At 46.5% G+C, this 13,976-nt stretch overlaps 1 protein-coding gene across 1 annotated transcript; it reads right to left on the bottom strand.

The window, feature by feature from the left end:
* Window positions 1-627: 627 nt before the first annotated feature.
* On the bottom strand, window positions 628-8,330 carry NIPAL4 (NIPA like domain containing 4). The gene is made up of 6 exons (XM_054389137.1): window positions 8,294-8,330; window positions 6,297-6,545; window positions 3,642-3,698; window positions 2,555-2,645; window positions 1,329-1,489; window positions 628-1,232 (listed from the first exon to the last, which is right to left on the bottom strand). Exons 1-6 carry the CDS (start codon window positions 8,328-8,330, stop codon window positions 628-630), a joined length of 1,200 nt encoding a protein of 399 aa, XP_054245112.1.
* Window positions 8,331-13,976: the final 5,646 nt, after the last annotated feature.

Raw genomic sequence — 13,976 nt, 5'->3', positions numbered from 1 at the left:
GAAAAAAAAAAAAAAGACAAAAACTGATCAATTGTTCAGTCAGGGCTTGGAAGTAAACAGATCAATGGCCACCCAGGGGAAGGAGTGCAAGAATAAACATTAGTCCCAAGAATAAGAGATGGGAAGGGGCCTCAGAGAGGGGCTTTGCAACAAGAATATCATACTTCAAGATTTTAGTTTTCAGTGGCTGCATCCCAGTGAGGATTAAATATAAGTATGAGGAAAGATTTTTTTCACATTGAAGGTGATGGAGCGATGGAGCACTGGAACAGGCTACCCAGGGAGGTTGTGGAGTCTCCCTCTCTGGAAATATTCAAACCTCATATGGATGCATTCCTGTGTAGGCTGGTGTAGGTGATCCTGCTCTGGCAGGGGGGTTGGACTAGATGATCTTTTGAGGTCCCTTCTAGCCCCTGAAATTCTGTGATTCTGTGATACTCCTGCTGCTACACTGTGACTATGATCCAATTCTAAAGCCTAGAGAAAGACTTGGCTCGACTCAACCAAGCTTTAGATAAGCCTCTGTTGGTTTTTTTCCCCGCTTTTCCTATTTTAAATTGTTCACTACCATCTGGGATACTGACATCAAGCCTCTGCCCCAACCTCCAGAGCCTTGTGTATAATGTGCTAGGTGTAGATGATAAATACTTTGGGTTTATCCTCCGGGGCAATGCTGGAGTTGTCCACCTCTATCAGGATGTTCTTGTCGTCTCGGGTGGCCGGCACTTGCTGTACACTCTGAAGAACTTGTGGTAGATTCCATAAGCTGACATCCAGGTCTTTGAAGGCATGGAGCAGAAACACCCCCAAAATGATGGTGAGGAAGCCACAAACTGTCCCAATGATGTCAATTACAGTCATGGTGACCCACTCCTTAAAGAGGATGATGGAAGTTGTGATGACGATAGTGGTGAACAGCACATAGTAGATAGGAAACACCAAAGAGGTGTTGAAAATGTCCAGAGACTTATTGAGGTAGTTGATTTGTGTAGTGATGGATGCCACCAGGGTGATGACCAGGATCCATGTCAAAGGGTGCTGCAGAACAGGCTGGCCAGCAAAGAAGCCCTTGATGGCAATACCCAGGCCCTTGACTGAGGACACAGAGAAGGCACCAATAACGGAGCAGATGGTGAGGTAGATGAGGATGTTGCTTTGGCCATAGCGGGGTGCGAGGTAGAAGATCAGGAAGAGGCAAACAGCCAAGAGGATCGCAGCATAAGCAAGGAAACCTGGAAAAAAAAGGGAAGTCAGACAAAACTGAGTAGTGGGCATGGGGAACAGTGTGAACTACCCTGCCCCAGGAGAGAAAAACACGACCTGTGTACCTGGCTCTTTCAGCTTAGATAACATTTCATCCAGAGTGGTGACCTCCTCATCCTCTGGGGCATGTATGACCATCACAGTGCTGCCCACGAGGCTGAGCATGCAGCCCAACTTTCCCAGCAGGTTGAGTCGCTCTCCAAGCAAATATGAAGACAGGATGGCACTGCACAGGACAGAACAGCAGATGATGCTTTAAAGTTCTTTTAAGAAGGGACAGTAGCTAAAATAAGGTAAAAAATGCCTTCTTGTGATACAAGGACACAAATCCGGAGTAAATTTATTGATTCCAGTGTGTTAATACACAAACACATAGCTTCTGCTGACAGCTGAACCTGCAGAGATGCAAGTGTGACCTATAGATCACAGCTCATGTATCAGCAAGGTGAAAGAATGCTGAATGTGTTAGCACATCCTCAGAAATATTTTTAGGGTCTACAGATTCACTCATGAACTGTTGAGCATTGTGAAGCCTTTAGTGCCCGAGGAAGTTACTTCAGGGACCAGTGTAACAGAGGAAAAAACCTCAACCTAACAACAGAAGGACTAAACCACCAGAACTATTAACCCCCAGACAAACTCTGGAGGTACTGGGGGCTCTAGATAGGTCTTCAAAATTATTTAGCTATTGTCCAGAAAGTTTTGGGGCAAGACACCAGAGCAGTCCCAGCTCTCAGTTTGCTTACACATGTCACAATAACAGTCCTTCTATAAAACCTTCAGTACCTGCAGGTACACATATTTTGACAAGAATCTCCTCTTTAAAAATAAAACATATAAAATATGGTTCCAGCCTTTTTGGCAACAGCCAGAAGCATAAAGACACAACATCAGAGCAGCCTAGAAAAGAAAAGGCAAACAAAAGCCAAGTTTAAAAACAAGTCTGAAACGTTTGACTTTTAGATTGTTGGTGCAGTTTAGGAACAAAAACAAACAAAGAAATCAACCTTGGACTGGCTGAAGGGCTGGGAACAATAATTTAACCTGAAGTGTATGTGGCTGCTATCCACATGCAGCACTTCCAGAAGGGCACACTACTTAATCCAGTGCTTTCCAAAGATCCCCCCCAAAGGACAACAACTGTTAGAGTGGGGTTTGGCAAACACTCAGACATTTTTTTCCCCCTTTAGGCAGAATAAATCATACTAGCAGCATTTCCAAGTCTTTCTGTCTCACAAAACAAACAGGCAAACAGACAAAGCAAACTGCAAACTAGAGACACATAAATCACCTTATGAGCACGCTGAGAGCCCCCAGAGGTGTCACAATAGTTGCAGGAGCAAAGGCATAGGCGGCAAAGTTGGCAGCTTCCCCTCCACCCACTAAACAAACACAAGAAAAATAAATACCAGTGAGTTAAAGCATACTTTTTGTGTTTTCTCTTGTGGGCTTGCTAACCAGTAAGATGTCAATTAGAGAGTGGGTTTCATTGTGGGAGTTTCATGCTGCAGCTAAAGGGGGATGGGTAGTGGGTGAAAATCTCTCTAGTAGAAATGAATGCAAGCTGGGAGGCATTCCTGGAGCCCTGCACCCACATGGACAAGGGCTGGGGGTGCTAGGGCTTGGCCATGTCACAGCAGACACAAACAAACTCATTAAACCAGCCCAGCCAAGCAGCTGCAATGTATTTGGGTGATTAGTTGTGGGAGCTGTTGGGAAGTTGCTCCTCACCTACAAAATGTCTCCTTGGGGCTATGGAGTTTCCTTCTGGTTTAGCTGTCCCTGTTTTCTTGAGCAGTGAGTACTTTATGTGTTCTTATGGGCTGTGTTATGGTGGTTGTGGAGCAGGAGCTGCAAGGGCAAAGCAAGTTGGGGGCACCTTGAGCTGCTGCTGCAGCAGTGGGAGCCAGGAAAGGCTTCTCTTTGCCCTGCTCTGAGTCCAGCTTGAGAAGATACTGTACTGCTGCAGCATGGAAAGAAGGTTTGCTCTAAGGCAAAGCAAATTTTTCATAAGAAAGAATCTGCTACCAACATCTCCTTGCTATCTCCTTTGTGCTGCAGCAGTAACCTATCCTGGGGCACAGGAGGGAGGCTGTTTGCCCTGTGCCTGGGCCACAGGCAGAGCCAGCCAGCTGCTTTATTAAAATCTGGCTTTTCATGCTTTTGGTCAGCAAAAATCGAGCTAGCAAGTTCTACCAGGCTGGTGGTGCTGGAGATCCTGTATGGCTCAGTTCCTCCACTCTCCTTAAGGTACCTCTGATGATGAGGGGAAAACTTGCCAGAAAAAAAGACTTTAAGACACAAGATGCTGGACTCATTTCACACCTGACTTACAGGGACAGACCCTGGAAAAGCTGTAAGCCTAAGCTTTTACTTACTGGTTAACAATCCAGCCCACCAGAGCCAATCCTTTAGGTAGCCATGGCCTCCATCTCCTGGGGAAGCAAAGCACAAAGAGTTAACAACCATGGCCTTCAGAGTAAGAGATGAGAGAAGTCCTTTTGGAGAAGGAAAAATTGCAAGGGGAAGAATGTGACAATAAAAACTTCCTGGAAGGACAGAACACACAGATGTGCCATCCTACATGGAAATGACGGTGAGTCAAGGGATTAGCAAAAGCTGGCACTTAGGGCTGCACAATATGGGGAAAAAAAAGGACAAATATAGTGAAACCACTGCCACCCAGGATAAAACAACTGGGAATATCACCCACTGCCCTAAAGCCACAGAAGTTATCATCCTAGGGTGCAGCCTGCCTTGCTACAGCATGGACTGTGGGGCTATCCTTCAGCCCCAAGAGCTGTTCTCACTGGTTCTTCAGGGTGCATGAGCCCCTAAACCCAGCTCACCCCCAGCTGAGCTCCCATGGACTGCTCATATTTCATCTTGCATGCTCGACTTGCCTATTCCCTGTGGGGGGTGCTCCTGGAGCAGAGGGACAAATGATGGCAGAGACTGCTTTGTGCTGGATGCCCCCCATTGAAAGGCTGCTCCTTGGGATACTGCCACCCTGCATCCTGCCTGTGAGGATCCTGTGCTTCACCTAGCATTGAGCCAGCTTGCTGTGGAGTCTTCTGCATGGGTGCTAAGGTAAGGCAGAGAGTTTTTCAAACTCCAGCTGTAGTGGAGGTTGCAGCTGTGAAAGATGAAGTAGGGAGAGTGGTTGGTTGCTCTGTACAGGCACGTGGTGCATTAGTTTGTGTTGCTGTGAGGTTGTGGTGAAGGCTTCCTGTATCCTGTCTCAGAAGGTTCTTCTTTTGCTCCTTTTGTTTCATAGTGGCACATCATAAGGCTTCAACATGAACTGCCAGAAATCCTAATATGGAAACAGTCATTATGTGACTGAGGGTTTCTGATGAAAAATGATTCCTGGTGTGGCAACACTCAATATGTGCATCTAGAAGAGGAAGGATGGATATAGTGCTGGGAATTAATCTGTTAGACTTAAGGAGCCTGAACCGGGTGACACTGTGAACCCTGATTTTACTGGCTCATGTTTTTGATATATCTGCCCTGACTGGAGCTGTCAGCAACAGCAGTGTTTGACCTGCCTTGGAGAAAAGCGATGTGCTCAGATAGCAGGGGTGAAACACTCAGACTCAGTGATTAAAGGTCGAGATAGGGAAAGGGAGAATGAAAAGGTGGCCAGGAATTTGCTAGAATTCATCCTCCTCTGGTTTCTCAAGTTAACAAATGCTTGAGTTCAAATGTCATGCTTTGGCATTCCTCAAGATTGCTGACTTGTTTTGGGTTTGGTTTTGTTTTTGTTTGTTGTTTTTGTTTCTTTGTTGTTTTCTAAGAACCCCTTGTGTCAGCTGCAGTTTTCTGTCATTGATCTCTAATTCCTGGTTAAACATCCTGGAAAAAGAAGGGAGGAGTTTGCTTTTGTTCATTTCCTTGACTCTGTTGTGGGAGGAGTTCATGGAAGGAAGGAGAAAGACATCTACAACTGATGTTTCAGTGTGTACAGAGGGTGAAAAGCAAACCCATGTGAGTTTAGCAGCTGCATGCAGCCAGCTTAATGGCAGAAGATGGACTAGAGGCTGGACTGTGGCTCAGGTGCCTTTGGTAGCATTGCTGCCCAACTGCTGGTTGATTTTGGACAGGCACTTCATTACCTGCATAGTAAAGTAGAGACAGTGATACTGACTTCGTAGAATGATTTAAGAATTGTTCCTAGAGCTGGGAAGCAGAAGGATTTTAATTACCACTATTTTGGTTTGTAGTTATGCAAGTAGATCAGCTACCAGGCTGGATTTACACTGTTGCTAAAGTGAGTGTTTGCAGTGGTGATGGGATGTGTCCAATTCCACAGAGCAATTCTGCTGTAGGCAATGCTCCTCTATCATCTCCCATCCATGTATATGTGCACATAAACACAGGCCTTGCCCTAAGAGCTTGGTGCCAGAGGAAAGTTATCCACAATTGTTGAGCAACATGCCTCAGAAGTATCCTCTGTGCAAACCACAGGCAGGGTTGACACAGATCACCTGCGTGCAGCCCTGCATTAATAACTGGCTCTTACTGATGCAATTAAAGCACACAGGGCCTCATCCTCATCTCACTGACTTGGTGGTAAAGCTGCCTAGTGCATTAGTAAGGGCAAGACTGAGGTCATGGAGCTGTGCCCTTCTGCTCCAGTCTGTGGCACAGGGATCACTTGATCACTTGCATTTTTGTGCAAAGGGGCCAGTTTCAAAGAGCTTCCAACAGTCTCCTGGCCTCACACTTTCCCATGCAAGAGCTGTGACTGGCACAAATTCTTCTGGTGGGTGCACATCTGACCACACACTGCCTGTGGTTCATGATGGGACTGCTGCTTTCAGCTGAGTTCTTCGAATGCAGGGCTCTAAATGAGCTCCCCAGCTCTAGCACATCTTAGCATACATGTGGAAATGGTCTGTCTTACACTGCTGGTAGAAGGCTGATGTGTACCCAGAGGTGTACCCTTGCCATACAGGTGCTGGAGTCTGATTTGTGTGGTTCTGGGAACAGATGGACCTCCTCCCTCTTGCCGCCCACAAAAGCCTTACCTGCCCTAGTGCCTCCCTTCTCCACCAGCCGTAGCAGGCCCTTCTTCTTGAGGATGATGCTGCTTCCGATGAGGAAGCTGGAGAAAACAGCCAAGCCCAGGCCAATGTAGAATCCATAACTGCTTTCCAGCTGAGTTACCCAGAAGTGTTTGGAAGTCCCATTGTCCTGGACAAAGTCAGCTGGGTCAGCATCACCAATCACCTGGCACACAACCCGGTGGGAAAGGCATGAAAGGGTGACCAGAGACCCTGTGAGACCACCATGGAGATAAAACAGCATATTACTGACGTGACTATCAACAGTGCCTCTGTTGCTCTTTTTAGATGTCTCTTTGAATAGCTACCTATGCCGACACCCTAACAGCACATACCCATCAGCTCTCAAAAACTCAGGATACCTCTTTACTCTCATGTGGAAATGGCAAAGTGTTGAGAGATCGATCTGTGGAGCATGGTTCAAGCAGCTCGTTGACACTGAAAATATCTGCCAGTCTTATACACTGAGCTGGAAGGGAGTCACCATCCCTAAAGATGTTCAAAAAACCTGTAGACATGGCACTCTGGACATGGTTTTATGCCCATAGTGGGGTTAGGTTGATGGTTGGACTTGATGATCTTAGAAATCCCTTCCAAATGAAGCAATTGTATGATTTAATTGAAATGAGAACTACTGTAGTAAGTGTAAATTGAATTCCCAAATATCTACTTCAGTCTTTCCACCAAAGTCCAGTGTTATGAGTTTGAATTATGCCTTATCAACACTCAGCCTTGCTGATTCAAAGGCTTTGGTGTTTTCCAACCCTTTCATCTGCCAGCTTGTCTGTAGGTTTAAACTCTGGGTTTAATGTGAAGTGATGCCAGTACTTTGTAACTACATCCAGCTCTGTGTACAGAAGGGTGCCATGAGATTTTGGTGTAGGTTGAGCCTGTTGTCTTACAAGCAGTTTTACAGATGCTTCTGCTGCCTAATGGTTTTATTCTACCTATTTATAGAGTGCATGAATGCCCATAAAATATGCCAAGTCCTGCCAGCATGGAAGGACGAAAAGAAGGCAGAGTTTTCTGCTGTTAAAGGCACCAAGGTGTGCTGCTGTGTGTGGGTGGGAAAATTACTGAGTTTCTTCCTTCCCTCCTGCTTCTACCACACCCAGCACTCCTCCCTGTTGCAATCTTTACTCCAAGTGTAGTAAAGGCAGTGTGACTGCAGCAGTAGGGGATGGAACAGCCAGGTGGAGTGTTACAAAAGTCCCTTTGTACTAAAAGACTTTAATTTTCTGCCTGAAAGCAGGTAGGGATTATGGAGCAAGTGTCTGTGTCTCAGCAGGCAGGGGTATGCACCAGTGAAACTGGTCAGTGATGGTGGCCAGCAGCCTGTCTTTTCCTGAACTGAGAGACCACTTTAGAACTTCTGCAGTGTCCCCTGTGTATGTATCTGAGGATCTGGATCCAAACTTTTCCTAATGGAAAAAAAAAAAAGCAACCAGTGGCTTTCTAGATAAGTTTCCAGTGTTTCCCTAATAAGGTCTCTTTTCTAATGGCCAAACATCCTTGATGTGGAAATAACTCCTGGGGAACAGGGAGGACATACTGCCTCCTCCACTAGATAAAAGCTTCTGCAATGTGTTAGTGGGCACAAGCATAAAGCAGTGAGATTGGGGTGACTGCCCACTGGATTAGTTAATCTTTAACGGAAAAAAAATAGATTCTAGCTTCTCTCTAAGGCTGGCAGAGCCGGCTGTGTGTGTCTTATGGGTGAAGGAAGTTTTCCCATTCCCGTACAGACCTCAGAACTCGGAAAAGAAACGTCAAACCCAGAAAACCAGCAGCAATGGGGAACAGCCCAAAAGCTGGGCGGGGGAATGAGACTGAGGGGGGTTCCAGAGGAGTTAGCCCCGCAGCAGGGAGACCGGGCTGCCGCCTCCCTCCTGGGGACCCTTCCCGCCGGGCTGAGCCCCGGGGCTTGTCCCGCTCCCCTCGCCGTGCCGGGGTGCACCCACCGTTGCTGCAGCTGCTGTTCCCCTCCAGCGGCTCCATCTCGTTCGTCTTCCGGACGGCTCAAAGCATCGCGGCAGGGACCGAGGGCAGAAGCAGCTGCTGGCGGGCTGGGGCCGGGCTGTCCGCACACCTGCCCGCCCGGCTCCTCCTCCTCTGGGCTCGGCGCACGGGCAGCAGATGCCTGTCCAAGCCCTGCACGCTCCCATGAGTAAACCACCTCCCCCTGCGCCCCAGCCCCGGCTGCGGAGCTCCAGCCCCGGCTGCGGAGCTCCAGCCCCCGCTGCAGAGCCCCATTGCTGCCCTGGCCCTGCCCGCTCGGGGGCCGGAGGGGCAGAAGAGGGAGGGTGTGGTGGTAGCAGCAGCAGCGCGGGGTTCAAAACAGCTTTTGCACAGATCCGGGACGAGGCTCCCCTGGCTCAGCCCAGAAATTAATCTCTCTTCTGGAATGGCTTTTTAGACTTGGTGCAGGTGCTGTTGGAGCAGGAGGTTGTGCTTCTGGTTAGGTGGTGTGGGAGCCCAGTTGCAGTAGCTGAGCAGTGGGGTGCTGGATGTATGCTTAGTGTGCTGTGCGCTATGCAAAGCTGTGGACTTTGTATGTACGCAGAGTGTGGTGGAACAGAATTGAAAAGTAAACAAGAGAAATTAAATCTTGAATAGTATTTGTGCTCCTGAAGATATTTCCCCTTGCTCAAGGGGCTGTAACTGCAGTTGTGTAGGAAGGAGACATTTCAGAAAGTGTCCTAATAGGAAGGAAACATTTCAGAAAGTGTCCTATTGCTTCAGGAAGGGGTGTTTATTCTCCACTTAGCATTGTAACTGTGTGCCACAGGATGTAGGACTGAAAAGTCAAGAAACATCGATGTGTCTAAGGAAGATGGATTTATCCTAATGGAAGTGAGATTCCCAGCATCATGTACTTGCTGGACAAAGGCATGGTTCCTGCTGAAGGTTGCACCAAATTTCCCTGCTGATCCTTCCTGACTTTTGAATTGCAGTGGAAAAGGCCAGGCTCCTGGCAAAGGTGCACTTGGAAAAGAAATATCTACAGGAGATGAAAGTGTAATGCCAAGGGCATGCACCATAATATGTTGTGTAACACAGGGATAGAGGTCCAGGACACAATTTTGCCATCAGCACCTGTGGTTTAAAACATAGCTGCATCCATACTGAATTCCAGCCCTGAGAAAGTCAGCTGCAGTCTGTAGGTGCTTCCATCACTTAGACTGATTTTTTTTTATACCCTTTTATTTTGTAACTCTTTGGTTGGCAGGCCTCATCATAGCCCATACTATGGGCTGCAGCCAAAGCCTCTCTTGCTAAGAACAGTGTGTGAATGTTTTGGAGCTTGTTGCACACCAGTGTGCTCTGCCTTTGTCCCTACCCTCCTGTGCCAATGTCCTCCCTTCCTGTGTTTGTGCATGGTGAATGTGTGTATGTAGAAACCTACTGCTGATACAAGCCTGTTCCTCGCTGCAGGAGCCATTAGGCAGATTTTGCTGTAGGTCAGCAGAGATAACAGTAAATCAAATAACTTTGTCAGCAAGCCCATGTTTATAAGTAGAAATGAAATCTGGCATAGCACAATATAGAGGTAAGATCTGCAGGCTCTGAATGTGTCTGAAAATGTACTTCCCCCCCCATAAAATGTAAGCATTGCAGCATTGCTAGCACCATGTGGCTCCTTCACTCAGCACCTGATCCTATCTCTATCCAATTGTTTTCCCAGCAAATGAAATGTTTAAGTGCTTTGAGTCGTTGGATTGTAATCAGGTCTGTTCATCAGTCACAGACCTGTGGGTCACTGCCTGGGAGAGGCTGTGCCAGCCATATCCCATGTCCTCCCCTTTATCCCAGGAGCACTTTTTGGTCAAGCCAAATCATGTGGCAGCAGGTATTGATGCAGGAAATGAGATGTTTGCTAATTTACCAGGGGTCTGGGGGCAAATTTTGCTGCTGTTATATGTTAGGCAGGCAAAAGGCACCCTGAGGAAGACAAACGATGGAAGGATTTGGCCTTTAATTGGTAAATTTACTCACTGATGTTGGTTAAGAGTTACTCATGCAAATGTAAGGCTGATTGCAGAAACTGAAGTGATGGTGGTGGAGTGGGACAAGTGTTTGCAGCTTGCTGGAATTCGTGTCCCCTGTTCCCAGGCTGCTCTGCCTGCTCGCTTTGGTGCTCAGCAGTACTGTGGGGCTCTCCCCTTTGCTGGACCTCCTCCAACACCCCAAAGTCTTGCTTGTAGCTGGAGAATCCTGATGTTGATGTGGTTATTGGCAGCTAAACTGTGTCCAAAATAATTTCCAAGCTTTTGTGTGTGAGTGTTGTTGACATCTGTGCAGACAGCAGTTGTGTACAAAGAAGTGTTAGGGAGGGAGCCAATAGGGACTTGGGGTTAAACAGGTTAAACTTGGGGTTACAGCCACAGGAGAAGGGGTGATGCAGTCAAAAGCAAAAGGCATTTTGAACCACAGCTTTACTTTCATCTATCAGCTTGATTTCTGGAAGGAAAAGGCTAATGTGACCACATATGCTGGTGTTTACATATCCACCTTTATGCACAAAGATTTTTGGCCCCACAGACCACTTTTGCCAAATTTGACAAGGGGTGAGATCTCCAAAAGAAGCTCTCTTCAGTTTTGGGAAGAGTGGAGACATGACTAGAAGGAGGTCCCAAAAGGAGAGGACACTGCAGTGTGAGCTGTCTCTTCAGACACCAGGGCAGGAGCAGTTGTCACCACCGTGGGAGAAGCTTCAGGCAGATCTCACAATCAACCACGGGGTACAAGTGTGTCACGTATTTCTCTCTGGTGCAAGGGCTGTGGGGGTGTGGTGTATAAAATCCCAAAGTCACAGGAGTTGCATTTGATGGGTTTAGCAAGGCTGCATGTGGCAATATGGGAGGTGAAAGCCAGGTAGGATTGGCATGGAATTGCCTGCTATGCTTAGTCAAGGGCAAGTTGAGACTGACAACAATAAAACAGGGATGGAACCAATGCCTCCTTCATTGCTTCATATCCTCATTTTAATGGGAAGGCTGTAATTAAGGGAATTTGGCTCCAAGCTATGACCTCAAGGGTTGATACTGGCATCAGATGTTTCCTTAAAAATAACTCATCAGAAATCAGGGAGTCTTCTTTAGCAGCTCATCTTCTAACAATGTAGTTCCTCCTGAAATACTGGTTTCCAGGCCAAAAAACTTGACTGGAATCCAGGGGGTAGAGCAAGAGAGCTTTGCATGCATATAACCTCCTTAGCAACATCAAAAGGCTTTCCTTTCCCTTGCTCTTTGCTCATCTCTTCTGGTCTGGAAAAAAATGATGGAAAAATACTGGGTATCAATTGTCCAGTGTTACAAATAATGGTGGAAGTATCCTGCCAGTTGGTGATAGGAACGTTTGCCCTTGGATATTTGTTAGGCACCTGTCCTGTGGAAACTGAGGAAAAGTTGCAGTATTCAGCTATGGCTTTGGGTAGTTTGAGGGCTCCAAGGAGATGTTTACCTCTTCAAAGAGAAGGTAAAACTCTCTCTTTCTGACAATGACCTGATTGTGTAGGGGTTAAGGGAACTGCCTCATGTTCAGATGGTTGCAGCACTACATGAAAGGATGCTCAAAGCTTGAAGGGCTGGACTTTGTTGAGCAGACAGCTTTTAATTCAGTCTGTCTCATGGTAACCCTATCTGCAGTGGCTGAGGCTGTCATTTTGTGCTACAGGAGTTTAGACTGACACAGAGTTCCCAAGCCTGTCGCACCTCTGGTGGGTACCCAACCTTGGTGTACTGCCCTCCTTGTGCTAGTGCACATCTGTGGGTCTGTGCTGAGGGGCAGCTGAGTGATCCAAGGTCATTAGGCCATTAAACACACCCCAACTTGTTTCTCCAAAGGGTGGACAAATTTTTATCCAGATCAGTCCAGTGATCCAGGTCACTATGGCTCCATAAACCATGTATATTGGCAGAACAGGAGTGGTGGGTTGGTGATGGATAGGTGGTGTATGTTCAGAGGGCATGGGAGGCCTTAAGGCATCAGAGCAGCAGGGGGTGCCAGTGGAGAAACACAGTTATCAGCAGATCATTTGTTTGCAGACCTCTTATCTGCCAGGTGTTTGCATCAGAACTTTAAATGAAGCAAAACTTCATGTGAAAGGCACTCTTGGCTTGCAGAAGGGGTCACAAAAAAGGGTCATTTTGTTATGATTTTGAAAGAATAAAACAACCATTAATGAACTGCTCTTTGCACGGATGACGTGCCTATAATCTGAAGATGTAAACATATCTTAGAACAGATTGAGTTGGAAGGGACCTTAAAGATCATCTAGCTCCAACCCTCCTGCCATGGGGATGGACACCTCCCAATAGATCAGGTAGCTCAAAGCCTCATCCAGCCTAGTCTTAAACACTTAAACAGAAGCATGAGGAAAAAGAAAGTTGTGGGCCTCTGTTTTTAATGCTGGTCCCTTTGGGTTGGTTGTCAAAATTCAGACTTGGCCACTGATACTCAAAGCAAGTATTGCTGCTGCTGGCTCCAGGTGACACCATATAGCCTGTGAGCACTTGGCACTTCTTAGGGCTGTTTGTACTGGGGTGTCCATGAGTCAGCACATAAATAATTTTAAAAGAAAAAAGAGAAAAAAAAATCTTGACAGAGGAAAGGATGAAAACCAACCTGCCTAGTACCAGTGAGTCAGGGAGAAAAAGCCCTACTCTCCTCTGCTGTTCTGTTGCAGAAGCAGGTTGAAATCAGTCAATATTGGGCAACTTGCAGCCATCAGGCAAGCAGTCAGCCACAGCAGTATGTGGCACACAAAGCTGTTGGCACATCCCATGTCCAGGGACTTCAAGCATGTTGGAAAGAATAATAGAGCTGCCTTGTCATGGAGTAAAGTTCACTTCCAATTTTCTGTGAAGAATCACTGCAATTTCACTTCTTTTAAGCTAAGAAGCTGTTTCCATGAGGAAATCTTGGGAAGAAGCTATGAAAGGGAACATCAGTTACAGTTTTGTCTAGAGCTAATGAAACTTAGGTGGCTCCCACTTCCCTAGATCCATTTATTTCACCCTAATTCCTCAGATCCCCAAAGGTCTTTTTCCCCTTGATTCCCACTGCTCCTTCTGCAGTCAGCAACCATGGCTGCTCCTTCAATGTTCTTAACACAAATCTAAGAATGGTTTCAAATGAAAACTTGGGGGAAAAATAGCAAGGAGAGTCTCCTGGGAAAAAAAAAGTGGAATGGACAAGGCTGTGGTAACAAGAGGAAATTAGCTCCTCAGTTTAGCTTTGTTTTGAGTAGGGCCTGTCAAATGCTACTAAAAAGAACTGTCATTTCCCCTCCCCCAGCCCATTCATACTAAAATAAGCTTGCAAATGAAAATCTGTTGTGGAAGGATGTTTGTCTCCAAAATCAGTAACTTTTTGATAGGGAAATTTTCATTGATTGCTTTGGTGCTGGCCACAAAGCTTCACTTTTTATGTTTTATTTTTGGTTTTGGGGAAAAAATAAAAATAAATCAACAAATGCTGCCATTACTCCTTTTAGCTTTCTCTTTGCCAGATGCAATCAGAGGCTCTTTCCAAATAACAACTGCAATGACAATGACACCACAAGGTGAAGTCTGCCCATTTAATGAATGAGCCCAAGTTTTATTTCTCTTTATCACAAAAGTCATCCCACATTTGTTGTAC

Source organism: Indicator indicator, chromosome 18 (genome assembly GCF_027791375.1).
Source record: "Indicator indicator isolate 239-I01 chromosome 18, UM_Iind_1.1, whole genome shotgun sequence".
Lineage (NCBI taxonomy): Eukaryota > Metazoa > Chordata > Aves > Piciformes > Indicatoridae > Indicator > Indicator indicator.
The sequence above is the reverse complement of the archived record's forward strand: the minus strand, read 5'-3'. Positions and strand labels throughout refer to the sequence as shown.